The sequence below is a fragment of the Oncorhynchus masou genome, unplaced genomic scaffold, assembly GCF_036934945.1.
Source record: "Oncorhynchus masou masou isolate Uvic2021 unplaced genomic scaffold, UVic_Omas_1.1 unplaced_scaffold_2165, whole genome shotgun sequence".
NCBI classification, from domain to species: Eukaryota; Metazoa; Chordata; class Actinopteri; order Salmoniformes; family Salmonidae; genus Oncorhynchus; species Oncorhynchus masou.
The window spans coordinates 26,561-50,750 of record NW_027008642.1 but is presented as its reverse complement, the minus strand read 5'-3'; the positions used below and the strand labels follow the sequence as shown (position 1 = coordinate 50,750).

The following is a 24,190-nucleotide window of genomic DNA, read 5'->3' as shown; positions in this document are numbered from 1 at the left end:
CATCAAATGTAGTTTGGAAAGTCAGGCCAGCCTGAATGGATCGTCATTTCATTAATTTAGTAAACTCTAGAATTCACATCGCTTCCTATCTCACTCATCCTCATAGCAGGTACAGTACATGACCAAAAGTATGTGGACACCTAAACGCCAACGTCGAACATCTCATTCCAGAATCATGGGCATTAATATGGAGTTGGTCCCCCATTTGCTGCTATAAAAGCCTCCATTCTACTGGGAAAGCAGTTTGGAACTCAGTAGTGAGTGTTTCAACCAAGGACAGAGGATTTTTATGAGCTCTTCAGTAAGGCCATTCTACTGTCAAAGTTTGTCTATGGCTGTGATGCTTCACTTTATACACCTCCAACGCATGGCTGCATAATCTGACTTTATATTAATCAATACCATGTATCAATAATCAATCCACTCATTTGAAGGTGTCCACATACTTTAATATATAGTGTATTGATATGGTAAACTCTATAATGGTACCTCAGCAGCATAACTATCACATCTCCTCTTTAACATTAACAAATGTGTGGAATGTCATTCACCTATTAACTTCAGCCATTAGCATGGCCCCTCATTTGCTGCTATAAAAGCAATCCCATTCTACTGGGAAAGCTTTTGATTAACCTAGTGGGCTCACTTTCAATAATCACTTCCAGAGGATTAACCTATGGGCTCACAGTAAGGCCATAATCACTTCCCTTTCTGATTAACCTATGGGCTCATCTGACAATACTTCCCTTTCTGATTAACCTATGGGCTCACTAGCAAAATCACTTCCCTTTCTGATTAACCTATGGGCTCCACATACAGTATATATATTCCCTTTCTGATTAAACTATGGGCTACCTCAGCAATAATCACTTCCCTTTCTGAATTAACAAATGGGCTCACTCTGAATAATCATTCCCTTTCTGATTAACCTATGGGCTCACCGCAATAATCACTTCCCTTTCTGATTAACCTATGGGCTCACTCGGCAATAATCACTTCCCTTTCTGATTAACCTATGGGCTCACTCGACAATAATCACTTCCCTTTCTGATTAACCTATGGGCTCACTCAACAATAATCACTTCCCTTTCTGATTAACCTATGGGCTCACTCGGCAATAATCACTTCCCTTTCTGATTAACCTATGGGCTCACTCGGCAATAATCACTTCCCTTTCTGATTAACCTATGGGCTCACTCGACAATAATCACTTCCCTTTCTGATTAACCTATGGGCTCACTCGGCAATAATCACTTCCCTTTCTGATTAACCTATGGGCTCACTCGGCAATAATCACTTCCCTTTCTGATTAAACTATGGGCTCACTCGGCAATAATCACTTCCCTTTCTGATTAACCTATGGGCTCACTCGGCAATAATCACTTCCCTTTCTGATTAACCTATGGGCTCACTCGGCAATAATCACTTCCCTTTCTGATTAACCTATGGGCTCACTCGGCAATAATCACTTCCCTTTCTGATTAACCTATGGGCTCACCTCGGGACAATAATCACTTCCCCCTTTCTGATTAACCTATGTTCTCACCTCCAATAATCACTTCCCTTTCTGATTAACCTATGGGCTCACTCGACAATAATCACTTCCCTTTCTGATTAACCTATGGGCTCACTCGACAATAATCACTTCCCTTTCTGTCAACCAATGGGCATAAACCTCAGGGAGCATTTATATGTCAACTCATCCCCCTTGTCTCTCACTTGATGTTCTACAGTCTTCCAATGACCTTTCACCTCCTCCGCACCACCAGCGTAACAACCTGGAGGCTAGTCATCAGAACCCCTCCAAGAGGGGTTATTGTATTCTCAATGACCTTCCACCTCCTCCGCACCACCAGCGTAACAACCTGGAGGCTAGTCATCAGAACCCCATTCTCCAAGAGGGGTTATTGTATTCTGTCTCTGATGTCATTCAGTTAAGACGGTACTCGATTGAACTCTCTGATCTTCTAGAAGGATTTGTCTTTGAGGCCTGCGGCAAGACCACTGATTCAACCCAGCCACACAGCTCCTCACCTATTCAAACGGTCTACAGTCACCATTTTGTAGCGAGCAGCAGTGGGCCTATTTCTGTAGCTTGGACCCACTACCAGCCCGATTCAAACCTAGGTGCACAGTAACCATTCCAGGACCAGACAACAGCGTGTATATTTCAACACCTTGGACAGCTACACAGGCCTCTGGCAGCAAGTCACAGAGAGAGCATTACAACAGCATGTGGACAGCTAAACGGGCCTCTGGTAGCAAGTCACAGAGAGAGCATTACAACAGTATGTGGACAGCTACACAAGCCTCTGGCAGCAAGTCACAGAGAGAGCATTACAACAGTATGTGGACAGCTACACAAGCCTCTGGCAGCAAGTCACAGAGAGAGCATTACAACAACATGTGGACAGCTACACAGACCTCTGGCAGCAAGTCACAGAGAGAGCATTACAACAGTATGTGGACAGCTACACAGGCCTCTGGCAGCAAGTCACAGAGAGAGCATTACAACAGTATGTGGACAGCTACACAGGCCTCTGGCAGCAAGTCACAGAGAGAGCATTACAACAGTATGTGGACAGCTGCACAGGCCTCTGGCAGCAAGTCACAGAGAGAGCATTACAACAGCATGTGGACAGCTACACAGGCCTCTGGCAGCAAGTCACAGAGAGAGCATTACAACAGTATGTGGACAGCTACACAGGCCTCTGGTAGCAAGTCACAGAGAGAGCATTACAACAGCATGTGGACAGCTACACAGGCCTCTGGCAGCAAGTCACAGAGAAAGCATTACAACAACATGTGGACAGCTACACAGGCCTCTGGTAGCAAGTCACAGAGAGAGCATTACAACAGTATGTGGACAGCTACACAGGCCTCTGGCAGCAAGTCACAGAGAGAGCATTACAACAACATGTGGACAGCTACACAGGCCTCTGGTAGCAAGTCACAGAGAGAGCATTACAACAGTATGTGGACAGCTACACAGACCTCTGGCAGCAAGTCACAGAGAGAGCATTACAACAGTATGTGGACAGCTACACAGGCCTCTGGCAGCAAGTCACAGAGAGAGCATTACAACAGTATGTGGACAGCTACACAGGCCTCTGGTAGCAAGTCACAGAGAGAGCATTACAACAGTATGTGGACAGCTACACAGGCCTCTGGTAGCAAGTCACAGAGAGAGCATTACAACAGCATGTGGACAGCTAAACGGGCCTCTGGTAGCAAGTCACAGAGAGAGCATTACAACAGTATGTGGACAGCTACACAGACCTCTGGTAGCAAGTCACAGAGAGAGCATTACAACAGTATGTGGACAGCTACACAGACCTCTGGTAGCAAGTCACAGAGAGAGCATTACAACAGTATGTGGACAGCGACACAGGCCTCTGGCAGCAAGTCACAGAGAGAGCATTACAACAGTATGTGGACAGCTACACAGGCCTCTGGTAGCAAGTCACAGAGAGAGCATTACAACAGTATGTGGACAGCTACACAGGCCTCTGGCAGCAAGTCACAGAGAGAGCATTACAACAGTATGTGGACAGCTACACGGGCCTCTGGCAGCAAGTCACAGAGAGAGCATTACAACACTATGTGGACAGCTACACGGGCCTCTGGTAGCAAGTCACAGAGAGAGCATTACAACAGCATGTGGACAGCTACACAAGCCTCTGGCAGCAAGTCACAGAGAGAGCATTACAACAGTATGTGGACAGCGACACAGGCCTCTGGCAGCAAGTCACAGAGAGAGCATTACAACAGTATGTGGACAGCGACACAGGCCTCTGGCAGCAAGTCACAGAGAGAGCATTACAACAGTATGTGGACAGCTACACAAGCCTCTGGCAGCAAGTCACAGAGAGAGCATTACAACACTATGTGGACAGCTACACAGGCCTCTGGCAGCAAGTCACAGAGAGAGCATTACAACAGTATGTGGACAGCTACACGGGCCTCTGGCAGCAAGTCACAGAGAGAGCATTACAACAGTATGTGGACAGCTACACAAGCCTCTGGCAGCAAGTCACAGAGAGAGCATTACAACAGCATGTGGACAGCCCACCCATTCCTCCCCCTCAACCTCTCACCCCTGCTGCAAGTCACAGAGAGAGCATTCCTACAGCATGTGGACAGCCCCCTGAGGTCAGGGCCTCCCACCAAGCAAGTCACAGAAGATCAATCTGTGTATATGCTCTGGACAGCTACACCAGTCCTCCCTGTCCAGCAAGTCACAGACATTGAGCATTACAATCAGTATGTGGACAGCTACACAGACCTCTGGTAGCAAGTCACAAAACTTGATGATGAGTTGATTACAACAGCATGTGGACAGCTACACAGAACCTTCTGTCACCTCTGGTAGCAAGTCACAGAGAGAGCATTACAACAGCTGAAAGAGGGAGAGGGAGTCCCACCCATTCCTCCCCCTCAACCTCTCACCCCTGCTGCCTATCCAGGTGCTCTGCCTCCATTCCTATGGTCAAAAGTCCCCTTCCCCCATGGGAATAGGTCAGGGACATCCCCCCCAAGCAACACATGAAGATCAATCTTCTATAAGCTCTGGTACTTATCCCCCTCAGACCAGTCCTCCCAGTCCAGGTGTTGTTCCCCATAGACATTGTAGCTCTATGTCTATATCCCCCTGATCACCTTCTCCAGGGTCCAGGTGTTTCCCCCTACAGTACCTTATACCAGGGTCCCGGCCCCCCCCCATCCCCCTGTGTACCTTCTACCAGGGTCCTGTTTCTTCCCCCCCCATCTCCCTACAGTACACCAGGGTCCTGGTGTTCACACCATCCCCCTGCAACCTTGATGATGAGTTGATTATCCCCCTGAATCAGCTGTGTCCAGGTGTCTCCCCCCCATCCCCCTGCAGAACCTTCTACCAGGGTCCGGGTGTCCCCCCCCATCCCCCCACAGCACCTTCTACCAGGGTCCAATCCCCCTACAGTCTTCCCCCCTACAGTTACAGAACCTTCTACCAGTGTCGCCCCCCCATCCCCCTACAGTACCTTCTACCAGGGTCCCGGTCCCCCCCAGCCAGGATAACTACCTTCCACCAGGGTCCTCCACCCTGACCGCCCCCCCTACAGTACCTTCAAGGGTCCCGGTTCCCTATATCCTAGATAGTACCTTTTAAGGGTCAAATGGGCCATGGTCAAAAGTAGCCTTCTACATAGGGAATAGGGTGTAATCCCCCTGGTACATTCCATACCAGGTGTCCCACCCCCCCCCATCCCCTACAGTACCTTCTACCAGGGTCCCGGTGTCCCCCCCCCATCCCCCTACAGTACCTTCTACCAGGGTCCCGGTGTCCCCCCCCCATCCCCCTACAGTACCTTCTACCAGGGTCCTGGTGTCTCCCCCCCCCCCATCCCCCTACAGTACCTTCTACCAGGGTCCTGGTGTCCCCCCACCCCCATCTCCCTACAGTAACCCCGACCAGGGTCCTGGTGTTCCCCCCCCCCCCCATCCCCTACAGTACCTTCTACCAGGGTCCCAGGTGTCATCCCCCCCCATCCCCCTACAGTACCTTCTACCAGGGTCCCTACCAGGTGTTCCCCCCCCCCATCCCCCTACAGTACCTTCTACCAGGGTCCCGGTGTCCTCCCCCCCCATCTCTCTACAGTACCTTCTACCAGGGTCCCGGTGTCCTCCCCCCATCCCCCTACAGTACCTTCTACCAGGGTCCCGGTGTCCCCCCCCCCTTCTATTTCCCTACAGTACCTTCTACCAGGGTCCCGGTGTCCCCCCCCATCCCCCTACCCCAGGGTCCCGATGTCCCCCCCATCCCCCTACAGTACCTTCTACCAGGGTCCCGGTGTCCCCCCCCCCCATCCCCCTACAGTACCTTCTACCAGGGTCCCGGTGTCCCCCCCCCATCCCCCTACAGTACCTTCTACCAGGGTCCCGGTCTCCCCCCCCCATCCCCCTACAGTACCTTCTACCAGGGTCCCGGTGTCTCCCCCCCCATCCCCCTACAGTACCTTCTACCAGGGTCCCGGTGTCCCCCCCCCATCCCCTACAGTACCTTCTACCAGGGTCCCGGTGTCCCCCCCCATCCCCCTACAGTACCTTCTACCAGGGTCCCGGTGTCCCCCCCCCATCCCCCTACAGTACCTTCTACCAGGGTCCCGGTGTCCCCCCCATCCCCCTACAGTACCTTCTACCAGGGTCACGGTGTCCCCCCCCATCCCCCTACAGTACCTTCTACCAGGGTCCCGGTGTCCTCCCCCCATCCCCCTACAGTACCTTCTACCAGGGTCCCGGTGTTCTCCCCCCATCCCCCTACAGTACCTTCTACCAGGGTCCCGGTGTCCTCCCCCCCCATCCCCCTACAGTACCTTCTACCAGGGTCCCGGTGTCCTCCCCCCCCCCCATCCCCCTACAGTACCTTCTATCCCCCTAGGGTCCCGGTGTTCTCCCCCCCCCCTATCCCCCTACAGTACCTTCTACCAGGGTCCCGGTGTCCTCCCCCCCCCATCCCCCTACAGTACCTTCTACCAGGGTCCCGGTGTCCTCCCTCCCCCATCCCCCTACAGTACCTTCTACCAGGGTCCCGGTGTCCTCCCCCCCCCATCCCCCTACAGTACCTTCTACCAGGGTCCCAGTGTCCTCCCCCCCCATCCCCCTACAGTACCTTCTACCAGGGTCCCGGTGTCCTCCCCCCCCCCCCCCCTACAGTACCTTCTACCAGGGTCCCAGTGAACCAGCGGAACAGGTATCTGGCCACCCTGAGGAGTCGTCTCTTGCACCTTCTTCTGCGATGGCCCATCCTGACCGTGTTCTGGTTGTGGTCGTGAGGTTACGTTTCTGTGGTTACGGAAGTCCTAAGGTTCTTTTCCGAAGGTTTTTTTCCTAAGGTTCTATGATTGCAATTGTTGGTTATGGTTGTGTAGTTGCAGGTTTAAGGTTATGGTCATAAGGTTGCAGTTCTCTGTGTTAGTGGTCCTATGGTTCTATGGGTTCTGTAGTTGAGGCTCTACAATCCCAGGTCTATTGTAGTCCAGGGTTTGTTATCCTATTTTCAAGGAGTGCAGTTCCTCTTCCTCTACAGAGAGCTCTGTTAGGACTGGATCTCCATCTGGGTCTGGGTCAAGATGAGCAGCAACTAAACGTCTTTTCATTTCTATGTTTCTCCCTCTCTCCTTCTCTCTCTCTCTCTCTCTCTCTCTCTCTTCTCTCTCTCTCTCTATCCTCACTCCCTCTCTCCTTCTCTCTCTCTCTCTCTCTTGCTCCTTGTCTGACTCTCTCACTACCTCTCTCCTTCTCTCTCTCAGGTCCTGGAGAGCTTGTTCAAATCAGATCCACTTGTTGCGATCTGGTCTTAAAGAGGAAACTGTGTCCTCTCCCCAGGGCTTCCTCTCTCTGGATCTCTCACTCTTTCTCTGTCCCTGTCTTCTGCATCTCTTTCCTCTTTCTCTATCAATCTCTTTCTCACTCTCTCTCTCTGGGTGATCTCTAGGTCCAGTTCTAGGATCAGCTTCCCCCCCTTATCAAAACTTTAAATGCAAAACTGACCCTCGGGGCAACTTCACTGAACCACTCAGTGTTCCTCCATCTGTCACACCCAAAGTGAAATTCCCCTTTGGTGCTGATATTGGATCGGTTTTGCATTTCCACCACTAATGGTTAAGCTTAGGATTGGAGGAGGCGAAGCTGATCCTAGATCTGTATCTGTAGGAAACCTCGAAGCGACACACTCAAGAGGTCAAGGGTCAGAAAAGGAAGTCTCATTGTTATGTTCTCTCTCCTTCTTCTCTTCCTCCCAATGTTTCTCTTTCTCTCATGTTTTCCTTTTGTTCCAGTCCTTGTGGTGATTGAAACGCTTCCTTTCTCTTCTTCCTCTCTTCTCGCTTTTCACCTCCTCTTTTACTTTTTTTCTCCCTTGTGGTGAAACACCTCTCTTTTTGCTCTCCTCTCTCTCTGCTCTCCTCAATCTCTGCTCTTCTCGCTCTCTATCTCTGCTATGCTCTCCTCAATCTCTGCTCTCCTCACTCTCTCTCTGCTCTGCTCTCTATCTCTGCTCTCCTCGCTCTCTATCTCTGCTCTCCTCTCTGCTCTGCTCTCCTCTCTCTCTGCTCTCCTCTCTCTCTCTATCTCTGCTCTCCTCTCCTCTATCTCTCTGTTCTCCTCTCCTCTATCTCTCTGTTCTCCTCTATCTCTCTGCTCTCCTCTATCTCTCTGCTCTCCTCTGCTCTCCTCTATCTCTCTGCTCTCCTCTCTCTCTCTCTGCTCTCCTCTCTGCTCTCCTCTCCTCTCCCTCTCTGCTCTCCTCTATCTCTCTGCTCTCCTCTATCTCTCTCTCTGCTTGAAGGGATGCCCTCTCTGCTCTGGTCATATCCGTCACTTTCTCCGCTGTCCTTCTGTTTGGTCAGAAAACATCTCACACTCATCTGTCTCTATCAATCTATTCTCTCCTCTCTCTTCTATATAATCTCTGTCCTCCCTCTCCCTGTCTCTGTCTCTGTCTCTGTCTCTGTCTCTGTCTCTGTCTCTGTCTCTCTGTCTCTCTCTATCTCTGTCTCTCTCTCTATCTCTGCTCTCCTCTGCTCTGCTCTCCTCTCTGCTCTGCTCTCCTCTCTCTCTCTCCCTCTCTCTGCTCTCTCTCTCTAATCTCTCTCTCTAATCTCTCTCTCTCTCTGCTTGAAGGGATGCAACACTTCGTGTTATCATCTCATATCTGCACTTTCTTCTGTCTCTGTTTGGTCAGAAAACATCTCACACTCATCTGTCTCTATCAATCTCTTCTCTCCGCCCTCTTCTATATAATCATTTGTCCTCCCTCTCTCTTTCACTCACCTTTTGTTTAACATCTCTCCCTCTCTCTCTCTCTCCCTCTCTCCCTCTCTCCCTCTCTCCCTCTCTCCCTCTCTCTCTCTCTCTCTCTCTCTCAATCGTTCTCTGCTCAGCCGGCGAGTTAGAGTTGATGATCATTGCCATGGAAACGTCACAATCCACACTGACCGGTTTAAAGGCCAACCAACACAAAGTGCACTGTCCTCGGTTTCACCTCATCATATCTGAACCATTAGAGGGGGAATTGTAAAACAGGTCTTAGATCAGTGTGTAGAGGTGAATTGATTATATTCCACATCAAGCTCCTACAACAACACAGAGGGGAACAATACACATTATTAATAAGGTTATCTACCTCCAGCATATTGTACAATCTGGGGCTGTATTTATCAAGCTGTATCAGTACTGGTCTAGGATCAGTTAAACCTTTATTAGATCATAATCAATAAGACCTTATGGACAGGAGGGACCTGGGTCCGTATCCACAAAGCCTAAAACAGTAGGAGTACTGATCTAGAATCAGTTTGGCCTTTTAGATCATAATTGATATGAGTATATGGACAGAGGGGTGGGACCTGATCCTAGATCAGCACTATTACCCTGAGACACTTGATACATAGTGATTGATGTCTGATAGACAGTGCTGCCACCTGGTGAGCCCAGCAGGTCGTCAGCCTCGAGGGGATGTTATGTGTCATTTCTTCCACCAGGTGGAAGTGTTGAGCTACTTTGTGGCAACGTCGAACCAGAAAACATCCGCTTCAAACGAGAAAACCTGGGTTTGTCCCACTCCCAACTGGCTTCCTATTCCCTATAGAGTGCACTACTTTTGACCAGGGTCATTTGGGACTATCCTGTACCATAATAACTACAGCAGGCTTATGACCAGATTTATTCAGGCGGCAGGTAGCCTAGTGGTTAGAGGCAGGCAGCCTAGTGGTTAGAGACAGGCAGCCTAGTGGTTAGAGACAGGAAGCCTAGTGGTTAGAGACAGGCAGCCTAGTGGTTAGAGACAGGCAGCCTAGTGGTTAGAGACAGGTAGCCTAGTGGTTAGAGACAGGTAGCCTAGTGGTTAGAGACAGGCAGCCTAGTGGTTAGAGACAGGCATCTTAGTGGTTAGAGACAGGCAGCCTAGTGGTTAGAGACAGGTAGCCTAGTGGTTAGAGACAGGTAGCCTAGTGGTTAGAGGCAGGCAGCCTAGTGGTTAGAGGCAGGTAGCCTAGTGGTTAGAGACAGGTGCCTAGTGGTTAGAGACAGGCAGCCTAGTGGTTAGAGACAGGCAGCCTAGTGGTTAGAGACAGGCAGCCTAGTGGTTAGAGACAGGCAGCCTAGTGGTTAGAGACAGGTAGCCTAGTGGTTAGAGACAGGTAGCCTAGTGGTTAGAGACAGGTAGCCTAGTGGTTAGAGACAGGTAGCCTAGTGGTTAGAGACAGGCAGCCTAGTGGTTAGAGGCAGGTAGCCTAGTGGTTAGAGGCAGGTAGCCTAGTGGTTAGAGGCAGGCAGCCTAGTGGTTAGAGGCAGGCAGCCTAGTGGTTGAAGACAGGTAGCCTAGTGGTTAGAGACAGGTAGCCTAGTGGTTAGAGACAGGCAGCCTAGTGGTTAGAGAAAGGTAGCCTAGTGGTTAGAGACAGGCAGCCTAGTGGTTAGAGACAGGCAGCCTAGTGGTTAGAGACAGGTAGCCTAGTGGTTAGAGCAGGCAGCCTAGTGGTTAGAGACAGGCAGCCTAGTGGTTAGAGACAGGTAGCCTAGTGGTTAGAGACAGGCAGCCTAGTGGTTAGAGAGGTAGCCTAGTGGTTAGAGACAGGCAGCCTAGTGGTTAGAGACAGGTAGCCTAGTGGTTAGAGGCAGCCTAGTGGTTAGAGACAGGCAGCCTAGTGGTTAGAGACAGGCAGCCTAGTGGTTAGAGACAGGCAGCCTAGTGGTTAGAGACAGGCAGCCTAGTGGTTAGAGACAGGCAGCCTAGTGGTTAGAGACAGGTAGCCTAGTGGTTAGAGGCAGGTAGCCTAGTGGTTAGAGACAGGCAGCCTAGTGGTTAGAGACAGGCAGCCTAGTGGTTAGAGACAGGCAGCCTAGTGGTTAGAGACAGGCAGCCTAGTGGTTAGAGACAGGCAGCCTAGTGGTTAGAGACAGGCAGCCTAGTGGTTAGAGACAGGCAGCCTAGTGGTTAGAGACAGGCAGCCTAGTGGTTAGAGACAGGTAGCAGTGTAGCCTAGTGGTTAGAGGCAGGTAGCCTAGTGGTTAGAGACAGGCAGCCTAGTGGTTAGAGACAGGCAGCCTAGTGGTTAGAGACAGGCAGCCTAGTGGTTAGAGACAGGCAGCCTAGTGGTTAGAGACAGGCAGCCTAGTGGTTAGAGACAAGGCAGTTAACCCACTGTTCCTAGGCTGTCATTGTAAATAAGAATTTGTTCTTAACTGACTTGCCTAGTTAAATAAAGGTAAAATGGTGTCATTTTTAGTAAAGTTAAATAACTGTGATTTCTTGCATAGAGACACACACACACACACACCACACACACACACACACACACACACACACACACACACACACACAGACAGGTAGCCTAGTCTTCTGTGTACCTATAGTTCCCTTGAAGTCAATGATCATAATTTGGACCCTGAGTTTTCCAGGTCACATGGTCAAGGACTTAATCAAGAACAGGGGGCTATTGAAGTCAGTCCTAAAGGAACAGATGAGGGACAGTCAGGACAGCAGCTTAAAAAGCTAAAAGCCAAAATTCATGACCTAAGAGTGAGTTTAAACCGTTTGGTTTCGCAGGTGCCAGTGTTGTGTTCATCAGGACACGTTAACAAAAAAAGCGTTTTGGAATGTAAAAACTACAAATGAGCAGGCAGCTCATTACAAAAGTCTAGGTAGACCCCTCCCTGTTTCAGTGTGTTTTTGTCCATCTGGTACCTAATGAACACAACCCTCCCTAGGCTGTCATTGTATAACAATCAATGTTGTGTAAAGAATAATGAAAGTGAGGCTTGTGTAATTGATGCAGCTGATGTACACACACAGAGACACAAACACACACACACAGACACAAACAAACACACACACACACACACACACACACACACTCTTCTGCCCATCTGCCCTGAATGGAGGGATTGAACTGTGGTCAGTCCTAAAAGAACAGATGAGGGACAATCAACAGCAGCTAAGGCCAAGGCTCAGTGTGGTGGAAAACAAAAAAACGAGACAGGAAGAGATTACAAAAGAGGAGAGATAGAACATACACACACAAACAAACAGACACATAGAGAGAGACACACACACACAAGACAAACAGACACACAGAGACACACACACACAAACAAACAGACACATAGAGGGACACACCACACAATAAGGCCACAAAAAAACAGACACATAGAGAGGATAGACACACACACAAACAAACAGACACATAGAGAGAGAGACACACACACAAACAAGCAGACACACAGAGAGAGACACACACACACAGAGAGACAGACACACACACAGACAGACATAGACACAGACTGGATGAGAACAGTGATAGCCTCCCTTATCTAACATGATATAAACATGGGGATAATATGAAGCGGAGGTCAGAGAGGCTAAACAGCAGAGACTCCCAAACATCTGTCTCTCTCTCCCTCCAACTCTCTCCCTCTCTTTTCTTCTCTCCCCCTCTCTCTCGGTCTCTCTCTCTCCCTCCAACTCTCTCCCCCTCTCTCTCCAACTCTCTCTCCCTCTCTTTTCTTTTCTTCTCTCCCCCTCCCCCTCTCTCTCGATCTCTCTCTCCCTCCAACTTTCTCCCTCTCTGTGTCTCTCTCCCTATGTCTGTCTGTCTCTTTCTCTCTCTCTCTCCCTCTGTGTCTCTCTCTCTCTCTGTCTCTCTCTCCATCTGTGTCTCTCTCGGCCTCTCTCTCTCCCCCCCCCCCAACTCTCTCCCTCTCTCCCCCTCTGTCTCCCCCCCCCCAACTCTCTCCCTCTCTGTCTCTCCCCCCCCCAACTCTCTCCCTCTCCCCCCCAACTCTCTCCCTCTCTCCCCCTCCCTCTCTCCCCCTCTGTCTCTCCCCTCTGTCTCCCCCCTCTCTCTCTGTCTCCATATGTCTTTCTCTCTGTCTCCCTCTGTGTCTCTCTCGGTCTCTCTGGTTTAAACAGAGGATTATCTGAAGTTAAAGGTCAGAGAGGCTAAACCTTATTTATTCCTACGATAACCATTTTTCTCCAACATGAGTTTGTGTGTCCTCACATGCATTGTTTCCTGTGTGTGTGTTTTGTTCATAAGTGTGCATGCGTGTGTGTGTGTGTGTGTGTCTCTGTTTGTTTTTCCATAGCAGGCCAGCTGCGTGTGGTTGACAGCTCCTATGTGGCCTGTGGTCCCAACGTTCTGAACTGCAAACCACACACAGTACACTGATACACACACACACTCTGACTGAGGCCCCTCCAGGAATCCCATTGATTACCAATCTGAGATTCAGATCTGAGCCGGCGATACAGGTTTCTGTGGTGTTATAGAGTTGTTTAATTTACCGTGGGAAAGAGAGGAGCGATTAAAACGAGGGTTACGAAAGCAACACGCTCTCACATCACAATTACACATCCACGTTTCTCAAACATCACATTTCAAAGTGTTGAAGGTTAAGTGTAGGCCTTAACTCAGAATTCTAAAGGTTAGGCATTAACTCCAAATGGTTGAGGTAAGGGTTAAGGTTGGGATAGGCTTAACCCCCCAGAGTCTTAGCCCCGTCTAAGCCCCGTCTAAGCCCCGTCTAAGCCTCGTCTAAGCCCCGTCTAAGCCCCGTCTAAGCCCCGTCTAAGCCTCGTCTAAGCCCCGTCTAAGCCCCGTCTAAGCCTCGTCTAAGCCCCGTCTAAGCCCCGTCTAAGCCTTGTCTAAGCCCCGTCTAAGCCTCGTCTAAGCCCCGTCTAAGCCCCGTCTAAGCCCAGTCTAAGCCCAGTCTAAGCCCCTTCTAAGGGGATACTACTAAGCAATATGGAATTGTTTTAAGAAGGTCATACCAAGGATCATTTTGCTATTTGATGTTGAATTTTAAGACCCCTTGATGTATAAAAAAAATAAATATTTAAAAAATGATTTGATGAAAACATGTATTTGGCCTTACTGCTATTAGCCCATACAAACACACTGAATAACAGATTCACTACAAGGAACAATGGATAGATAGTTTCCCCCTAAACATCTAGAAGAAGTTTATTCTGTGTCAGTCCTATATCTGAGAAATCAGGAAACAAACATTTTTTTATTATATATTTTTTTTTAATGTATATTAACCCCTTATTTTGTGCACGAAACAGTCTCAATATATACTTCCAGAATGTTTTTCAACTGGTACTGGGGGACCAGAATCTCACCTTTATGGTTATAGTAGTGGTTATAGTAATGGTTATAGTAGTGTGTAGTCCACACTGGACACGACAGGGCGGCAGAGTAGCCTAGTGGTTAGAGACGGGTAGCCTAGTGGTTAGAGACGGGTAGCCTAGTGGTTAGAGACGGGTAGCCTAGTGGTTAGAGACGGGTAGCCTAGTGGTTAGAGACGGGTAGCCTAGTGGTTAGAGACGGGTAGCCTAGTGGTTAGAGACGGGTAGCCTAGTGGTTAGAGACGGGTAGCCTAGTGGTTAGAGACGGGTAGCCTAGTGGTTAGAGACGGGTAGCCTAGTGGTTAGAGACGGGTAGCCTAGTGGTTACAGACGGGCAGCCTAGTGGTTAGAGACGGGCAGCCTAGTGGTTAGAGACGGGCAGCCTAGTGGTTAGAGACGGGCAGCCTAGTGGTTAGAGACGGGTAGCCTAGTGGTTAGAGACGGGTAGCCTAGTGGTTAGAGACGGGTAGCCTAGTGGTTAGAGACGGGTAGCCTAGTGGTTAGAGACGGGCAGCCTAGTGGTTAGAGACGGGCAGCCTAGTGGTTAGAGACGGGTAGCCTAGTGGTTAGAGACGGGTAGCCTAGTGGTTAGAGACGGGTAGCCTAGTGGTTAGAGACGGGTAGCCTAGTGGTTAGAGACGGGCAGCCTAGTGGTTAGAGACGGGCAGCCTAGTGGTTAGAGACGGGTAGCCTAGTGGTTAGAGACGGGTAGCCTAGTGGTTAGAGACGGGTAGCCTAGTGGTTAGAGACGGGTAGCCTAGTGGTTAGAGACGGGTAGCCTAGTGGTTAGAGACGGGTAGCCTAGTGGTTAGAGACGGGTAGCCTAGTGGTTAGAGACGGGTAGCCTAGTGGTTAGAGACGGGTAGCCTAGTGGTTAGAGACGGGTAGCCTAGTGGTTAGAGACGGGCAGCCTAGTGGTTAGAGACGGGCAGCCTAGTGGTTAGAGACGGGTAGCCTAGTGGTTAGAGACGGGCAGCCTAGTGGTTAGAGCGTTGGAGTAAGAAGGTTGCAAGTTCAAACCCCCGAGCTGACAAGGTACAAATCTGTCGTTCTGCCCCTGAATAGGCAGTTAACCCACTGTTCCTAGGCTGTTATTGAAAATAAGAATTTGTTCTTAACTGACTTGCCTGGTTAAATAAAGGTAAAATAATAAATCTAATAAAACACTGGACACGACAGACAGAAGTCGGCTGCACCGACGTCAGACGGGTCCCAAAACGCTGGTCGGGTCGTAGAGCAAAACAAAGAACAGCATCACGTTCATGAGAGTCTCATCTTTCCACCGATGGGTTTTCAGGCCAAACCGTTCAGACGATGTTGTGAGAAGAGCGTTTGTGGAGATGTCTCATGGTCTGACAAACCCCCTCTCGCTCCGTCACAGCAGACCTGGAAGTGTTACGTCAGTGGATGTGGTGGACTGAGACGCAGCCAATGAAACAGCTCTGTAGACGCAGCCAATGAAACAGCTCTGTAGACGCAGCCAATGAAACAGCTCTCTAGCTCTCTGATCTACCCGTCCAACATACGGTGTTCCCCACAAACAGCCAATGAAACAGATCTCTAGCTCTCTGATCTACCCGTCCAACATACGGTGTTCGCCACAAACAGCCAATGAAACAGCTCTCTAGCTCTCTGATCTACCCGTCCAACATACGGTGTTCCCCACAAACAGCCAATGAAACAGATCTCTAGCTCTCTGATCTACCCGTCCAACATACGGTGTTCGCCACAAACAGCCAATGAAACAGATCTCTAGCTCTCTGATCTACCCGTCCAACATACGGTGTTCGCCACAAACAGCCAATGAAACAGCTCTCTAGCTCTCTGATCTACCCGTCCAACATACGGTGTTCCCCACAAACAGCCAATGAAACAGATCTCTAGCTCTCTGATCTACCCGTCCAACATACGGTGTTCGCCACAAACAGCCAATGAAACAGATCTCTAGCTCTCTGATCTACCCGTCCAACATACGGTGTTCCCCACAAACAGCCAATGAAACAGATCTCTAGCTCTCTGATCTACCCGTCCAACATACGGTGTTCGCCACAAACAGCCAATGAAACAGCTCTCTAGCTCGCTGATCTACCCGTCCAACATACGGTGTTCCCCACAAACAGCCAATGAAACAGATCTCTAGCTCTCTGATCTACCCGTCCAACACACGGTGTTCGCCACAAACAGCCAATGAAACAGATCTCTAGCTCTCTGATCTACCCATCCAACATACGGTGTTCGCCACAAACAGCCAATGAAACAGATCTCTAGCTGAAACCCACAGATTTGTATTGGATTTCTGCGAGGGCACGGAAATCCACTCTGGGGGGTTAAAACTAAAATATCACTGTGTTGGAACATGGAACCTTCTGAACCAGAGGTTGGAACATGTAACCTTCTGAACCAGAGGCAGGAACATGGAACCTTCTGAACCAGAGGTTGGAACATGGAACCTTCTGAACCAGAGGTTGGAACATGGAACCTTCTGAACCAGAGGTTGGAACATGGAACCTTCTGAACCAGAGGTTGGAACATGGAACCTTCTGAACCAGAGGTTGGAACATGGAACCTTCTGAACCAGAGGTTGGAACATGGAACCTTCTGAACCAGAGGTTAGAACATGGAACCTTCTGAACCAGAGGTTGGAACATGGAACCTTCTGAACCAGAGGTTGGAACATGGAACCTTCTGAACCAGAGGCAGATGCTTACGGCCATCCACCATCCCCGTCCACATCGCCCGAGCAAAACCCAAACCTACTGGAAGGTAACAGCGCTCACTGTTGCCCCTAGTGGACGGTTTCCACATCAGCGTGTGTGTTTGTTCGTATGTACGTGTGTGTGTGTGGTTTTACTATCCAAGTAGCGATATTTCGCCGGTCTGCACAAGGAAAAGGGCTATTTTAGGCTGAGAGGTTAGGTTTAGGGTTAGGATTAGAGTTAGGGGTCATGTTTAGGGGACATGTTTAGGGGTTAGGGGTCACGTTTAGGGGTTAGGGGTCACGTTTAGGGGTTAGGGGTTACGTTTAGGGGTTAGGGGTCACGTTTAGGGGTTAGGGGTCATGTTTAGGGGTTACGTTTAGGGGTTAGGGGTCACGTTTAGGGGTTAGGGGTTACGTTTAGGGGTTACGGGGTTAGGGGTTACGTTTAGGGGTTAGGGGTCACGTTTAGGGGTTAGGGGTTACGTTTAGGGGTTAGGGGTTACGTTTAGGGGTTAGGGGTTACGTTTAGGGTTAGGGGTCACGTTTAGGGGTTAGGGGTCACGTTTAGGGGTTAGGGGTCACGTTTAGGCGTTATGTTTAGGGGTTAGGGGTCATGTTTAGGGGTTAGGGGTCATGTTTAGGGGTTAGGGGTCATGTTTAGGGGTTAGGGGTCATGTTTAGGGGTTAGGGGTTATGTTTAGGGGTTAGGGGTCATGTTTAGGGGTTAGGGGTCATGTTTAGGGGTTGGGGGTCATGTTTAGGGGTTAGGGGTTCCGTTTAGGGGTTAGGGGTTCCGTTTAGGGGTTAGGGGTTCCGTTTAGGGGTTAGGGGTTATGTTTAGGGGTTATGTTTAGGGGTTAGGGGTCATGTTTAGGGGTTATGTTTAGGGGTTAGGGGTCATGTTTAGGGTTATGTTTAGGGGTTATGTTTAGGGGTTATGTTTAGGGGTTATGTTTAGGGGTTATTATGTTTAGGGGTTAGGGGTTATGTTTAGGGTTAGGGGTTATGTTTAGGGGTTAGGGGTCATGTTTAGGGGTTAGGGGTCATGTTTAGGGGTTAGGGGTCATGTTTAGGGGTTAGGGGTCATGTTTAGGGGTTAGGGGTTATGTTTAGGGGTTAGGGGTTATGTTTAGGGGTTAGGGGTTATGTTTAGGGGTTAGGGTTATGTTTAGGGGTTAGGGGTCATGTTTAGGGGTTAGGGGTCATGTTTAGGGGTTAGGGGTCATGTTTAGGGGTTAGGGGTCATGTTTAGGGGTTAGGGGTCATGTTTAGGGGTTAGGGGTTATGTTTAGGGGTTAGGGGTCATGTTTAGGGGTTAGGGGTCATGTTTAGGGGTTAGGGGTCATGTTTAGGGGTTAGGGGTCATGTTTAGGGGTTAGGGGTCATGTTTAGGGTTAGGGGTCATGTTTAGGGGGGTTAGGGGTCATGTTTAGGGGTTAGGGGTCATGTTTAGGGGTTAGGGGTCATGTTTAGGGGTTAGGGGTCATGTTTAGGGGTTAGGGGTCATGTTTAGGGGTTAGGGGTTCCGTTTAGGGGTTAGGGGTCATGTTTAGGGGTTAGGGGTTATGTTTAGGGGTTAGGGGTCATGTTTAGGGGTTAGGGGTTATGTTTAGGGGTTAGGGGTCATGTTTAGGGGTTAGGGGTTATGTTTAGGGGTTAGGGGTCATGTTTAGGGGTTAGGGGTCATGTTTAGGGGTTAGGGGTCATGTTTAGGGGTTAGGGGTCATGTTTAGGGGTTAGGGGTCATGTTTAGGGGTTAGGGGCAATGGGATTCTGAATGGAAATCAGTTGTCTGGTGCCACAAGGATAATAAAACAAACAGTTCTCATGATGATCTCTTTATATCGCGTCATCATTATCATTATTCATTTTTTATTTGTTGTTATCCACCTGAAGTTATTGATGCAAGACACACACAAGATGGAGGAACACACACACACACTCATGTAGCATGTTTAACCCTCGGAGAAATAGAGGATATACAGTCATCCATCTTTCACTAATGTATCCATTCATTTTTCACTCATCTATCCATCCATTCATTTTTCACTCATCTATTTATCCATCTTTCACTCCTCTATCCATCCATTCATTTTTCATCATCATTTATCCATTTTTCCTCTATCCATCCATTCATTTTTCACTTTATTTATCCATCTTTCACTCATCTATTCAACCATCCACCTTAACTTAGCTTGGTGAGACGGCCACAGATCACAGTCAAATACACAGGATACAAACATTCCTTTCCACCTAAACAAATATCACGTTTGGAAAAAAATAACATCTACATAAAATCTAATGAATAAAACATCTGGGAACAGTAATGTTGTCCACATGAAGGTACCATCAGCAACCCCTTCTGATGAAAAGACACACCGGTGGACACAGCTGGAAATAAACACTTCTTCTTCTCTCTTCCAACTCATTATAGAACTGTCATGCCAACATGAGCACAAACTGATCTGGGACCAGACCTATCACCATATCAAAATCTGCCGTCTGACACTCTGTCTGACTCCCAAATGGCAGCCTGGTCCCTACATAGTGCACTACTTTTGACCAGGACCCTATGCACTCAATAGGGATCCATTTGGGATGCACTCGCTGTCTAACACTCCTTCCTGTAAATGATCAAATAATGATTGCGTTATCAGAGACTTTTGTAGAATGAGAATTGCAGTATTTCAGGATCTGTTTGACAATCTGTCAGAGAGAACAAAAGACTAGAGTTATCGGAGCAGACACACACACACACACACACACACACACACACACACACACACACACACACACACACACACACAGACAGCATTAAATAGAAAATGAATATGAGTGTGTCTGCAACCAAACATTGGCTGATCCCTCCTTGTCTCAAATGACACTTTTATCTTCCCAGGCTGAGCCTCCAAATGGCACCCTATTCCCTACATAAAGCACTACTTTGACCCAAACGTAGTGCACTATATAGGGAATGGGGTGCCATTTGGCATGCAACCACAGTCAAGGGAAGAACAGTACAACAGCAGTTGGGAGGTGGAAATGGCTGCTAACAGACTGAGGCACCTCAAATTGTGACATTTGATGGACAAACGTGTCTGTCATTGGATCACACTCATAGTGAGCCAAGGGCTTTGTGACAATATTCTCTTGGCTTAACTAACTTCCTTTCCTCAGCTCCTCTCCTTAAAATGTCCCCTAATAAGTGAGATGGAAGGTTGAGTTAGAAACATACCACTTCTACCAATACATCGAACAGAGGAAGGAAGAAAGGAAGGACATCAAGGAAGGAAGGAAGGAAGGAAGGAAGGAAGGAAGGAAGGAAGGAAGGAAGGAAGGAAGGACCAATCCCACCTCTCTCCCGTTCAAACAGACCAAACTCCAAACACTACAAGGACCATGGAATGGATGATATTTCTATGTTCAGGACCATGGAGAGCGCCACGTGACTCGACTTGTTTCAGCACCTCAGATCTGGTCGTAAGCCTGGAGCATGGATACATTGCCGGAAGCAAACCGTATGTCTCGAGAGAATACCTCAGCCTACATGTTTTCACCTCTCTCAATATATTTGACTATAAATGGAGGAGAGGAGATGAGGAGAGACGGCGCTACCTTAGACGATTGAGATGCAGCCCTCGTCCGCTAACTAACAATAGACTGTTCATCATTCGTTAGAAACAACCCCCTAAAGTCAAAAGTGATTAGACGCCTCATTCATTCATTTTTCGCCCGTGCCATTATCCCAGGACGCCCTTAACAGTGACCTTGGTCGATTGCCCGTGGCGCGAGAGCTGGCAGAATGTATGACAAGGCAGGGAAATTATCCATATCGGTGGATCCCATTTCTCCCGCCCGCTCGTCAAACTACCGCGCGAGGTCCGGGATGGAGTCGGACGGTTAAACCGCCGCTGCTGACTCATCAAATCAGGCCACGCCGCACGCGCTGTGTCATAAAAAACACAAATGAAACGCTATGGGAGAAGAAGTGTATTACTGGCCGATCTGTCCGATTATTTCAGTTTGAAACACATATTTGATTGTCCTCCACTTTGCTTTGTGCAGCACAGTTTCCATGCTGTTAATAGTTTGATTTAAGTCATTGATGGGCCACCAAATGAAGCACATCATTTACATCACGATTATTGTTATTATTATTATTATTATTATTATTATAACAAGGACGTCATATCCAGAGACAAAGAAGAAAGTCTACCAAAAGCCAGGTCAGCAAACTAACAAAACCAACATACTTCAACTAGCATATATTTTCAAAAAACTATATTTTCCAATTGTTTGTATCCATTGCAATTATTAATCCAAACGAAAAGGAAAATGATTATCTACTTACCGGTGAGCGGATCATAAGACCCGTCTAGTTCCCGGGAGTCAGAAAAGCTCTGATCCCGACTTTTCTCCTTCATGTTCGGGAGAAGTGCTTACCAACCAGTGGTGAAATATCCCTCTCTCTCTCTCCTTCTCCCTTGGTTCCAGGATTAATCTCTCCGGTTCATTCCAGCTACATTTCACACATTATTCAAAGATAAAAGGGAAAATAACCAAATTCTCTTTAAAAAAAACACTGAATCAAATATTTTTCGGAGTGTTACTTTCCCGTTCGTCAGAAGAACACCAACTTCGGCGACAGTGAACCTGTCAACTGCTCTCGACGTCCTCGCGCTGCGCACCCTGTCTAAATGTAAACAACCTCGCACCGAGCCAGTTAGACAACTAGCCTACAAGCTTCACAGCACATTCAAGTCTACAGCTTACCCACAAAACTTCAATTAAACCTCAAAATAATACAGATGGTTTTTTTATTTTACCTTTATTTTACTAGGCAAGTCAGTTACTTTATAGGATCCATAATAATGACATTGAGTTGGTTGAAATCGTCAAATCCTGTTGTAATTCCCTTGGTTCCTGACATTTGTTTCGTATATCGACTGAGGATAAAAGAGAGGAATTAGCAGTTGACCTCAGATGTCTTTGAGAAAAACCCACTCAGCTCAACGGCTGTAGACAATGGATTCATCCGACGGTGAGAATCCCCCCGCGGAGGCAGAGCGTGGCTCCCAAATGGAAACCTGTTCCCTGTATACTACCAGTGGTGGGAAAAGTACGCAACTGTCATACTGGAGTAAAAGTAGATCCCTTAGTAGAAAATGACTCAAGTAAAAGTCACCCAGTAAAATACTACTCCAGTAAAAGTGTAAAAGTATTTGGTTTTAAATATGCTTTAAACATACTCAAACTCCCTACATGAAGCAAACCACACAATGTATTTATGGACACCCAGGGGCGCCCTCCAACACTCAGACATCATTTACACACTAAGCATCTGTGTTTAGTGAGTCAGCCACCAGATCAGAGGCATAGGGATGATCAGGGATGTTCTCTGTTTAGTGAGTCCTCCAGATCAGAGGCATTAGGGATGATCAGGGATGTTCTCTGTGTAGTGAGTCCTCCAGATCAGAGGCATTATGGATGATCAGGGATGTTCTCTGTGTAGTGAGTCCTCCAGATCAGAGGCATTAGGGATGATCAGGGATGTTCTCTGTTTAGCGAGTCCTCCAGATCAGAGGCATTAGGGATGATCAGGGATGTTCTCTGTGTAGTGAGTCATCCAGATCAGAGGCATTAGGGATGATCTGTTCTCTGTTTAGTGAGTCCTCCAGATCAGAGGCATTAGGATGATCAGGATGTTCTCTGTTTAGTGAGTCCTCCAGGGATGATCAGGGATGTTCTCTGTTTAGTGAGTCCGCCAGATCAGAGGCATTAGGGATGATCAGGGATGTTCTCTGTTTAGTGAGTCCTGCCAGATCAGAGGCATTAGGGATGATCAGGGATGTTCTCTGTTTAGTGAGTCCTCCAGATCAGAGGCATTAGGGATGATCAGGGATGTTCAATCATGCTGCATTCATAGACGGGACGCTGTGTGTTTGTCTGTCCACAATTGTTTGGAAATGTTGAACATCTTTGGAGTGACTAGGTTCCTGGGAGTGTCAAGGGAGAGGGGCTGGAGGTGTAGGTGTGTGTGTCGACTTAAAGCCTCCAGTCTCAGCTTCACAGCCTTAGCTGTGATCTGTAAGGATCTGAGAGAGGGAGATCATTTCCATTTTGCTGTGTCATTTAAAAAACAGAGGAACACCGAACGAATACAAACTTGTCTGTCTATGACTTGGCTAGCAGAACAGAGAGAGAGAGAGAAAAAGACAGAGAGAGACAGAGAGACAGAGAGAGACAGAGACAGAGAGAGAGAGAGAAAAAAAGACAGAGAGAGAGACAGAGAGACAGAGAGAGAAAAGACAGAGAGAGACAGAGAGACAGAGAGAGAGAGAAAAAGACAGAGAGAGAGACAGAGAGACAGAGAGAGAGAAGAGAGAGACAGAGAGAGAGAGAGAGAGAAGAGAGAGACAGAGACAGAGACAGAGAGAGAGAGAGAAGACAGAAACAGAGAGAGAGAGAGAAAAGACAGAGAGAGAGAGAGACAAAGAGAGACAGAGACACAGAGAGAGACAAAGACAAAAGATACAGAGACAGAGAGAGAGAGAGAGAGAGAGAGAGAGAGAGAGAGAGAGGAAAATAGACAGTAAAGGGGAAACAACAGTTTAAATATTGACCAAAATATCCTCAACTCTGAATTGTAAATCCGTTAGTAACAGTTGTAAGGTAATATGTACCATAGAAGAGTTCCTCCATTCACCTCTAATCCTGCTATTGTCCCTGGAAGCACTGTCTGATCTGCCAAGAGGAGAAATCGACTTTTCTCCTCACCTTGGGGGGGGGGGGGGTGAAAGAGAATTGGTTGACAGTACATACACAAGCTCCCAGCATTAAGTGATCCAGTTAAGCCGGATATCAGTGTGTGTCTGTGATCAATAACGTCTACTAAGAGGTCTGTGTCTCTATGGCACAGCTGGGGCATGATTGCTGGTTCAAGTCTCAGTGAGGCTGTTCCCTCTAAATCACTACAATAACTTAAACCCTTGATCAAAGTTTCCATAGAATATCTCACTTAATAACCAGAACAACAGACACTCAGTAACCATAGCAACCCACACATATGAGGAAGCTGGCTTCTGCATGATAAGGGGATAAAAAATACTTTGATAAACAGCATTATCGTTTCCTCTGTCTGTTCCTTATTTAAACTCTAAAAGTGTGTGTGCTCATGCCTGCGTGTGTGTAGAAGGGAGCACCTTAAAAAACAAAGAGTCTGATTGTGTCTGAATACAGCTTGATGAGGATCAGCCCACCAGCAGTCACTGGCTACATCCCAAATTACACCTTCTTCCTCATATGGTGTACTGTTTCTGACCAGT

At 48.2% G+C, this 24,190-nt stretch overlaps 1 protein-coding gene across 3 annotated transcripts in view; it reads right to left on the bottom strand.

The window, feature by feature from the left end:
• LOC135533024 (Kv channel-interacting protein 2-like) overlaps positions 1 to 21,365 on the bottom strand; it is a 42,348-nt gene extending 20,983 nt beyond the window's left edge. For 2 of the 3 annotated variants that reach the window (XM_064960424.1, XM_064960422.1), the window contains exon 1: positions 6,697 to 6,877. In XM_064960424.1, coding sequence (XP_064816496.1) covers positions 6,697 to 6,784 — 88 coding nt within the window. In that variant the 5' untranslated portion in view covers positions 6,785 to 6,877. Of the gene's footprint in view, positions 1 to 6,696; positions 6,878 to 21,216 lie in introns of those variants that run through there. The other variant, XM_064960423.1, reaches the window with a different exon arrangement.
• Between the last annotated feature and the right edge of the window lie 2,825 nt (positions 21,366 to 24,190).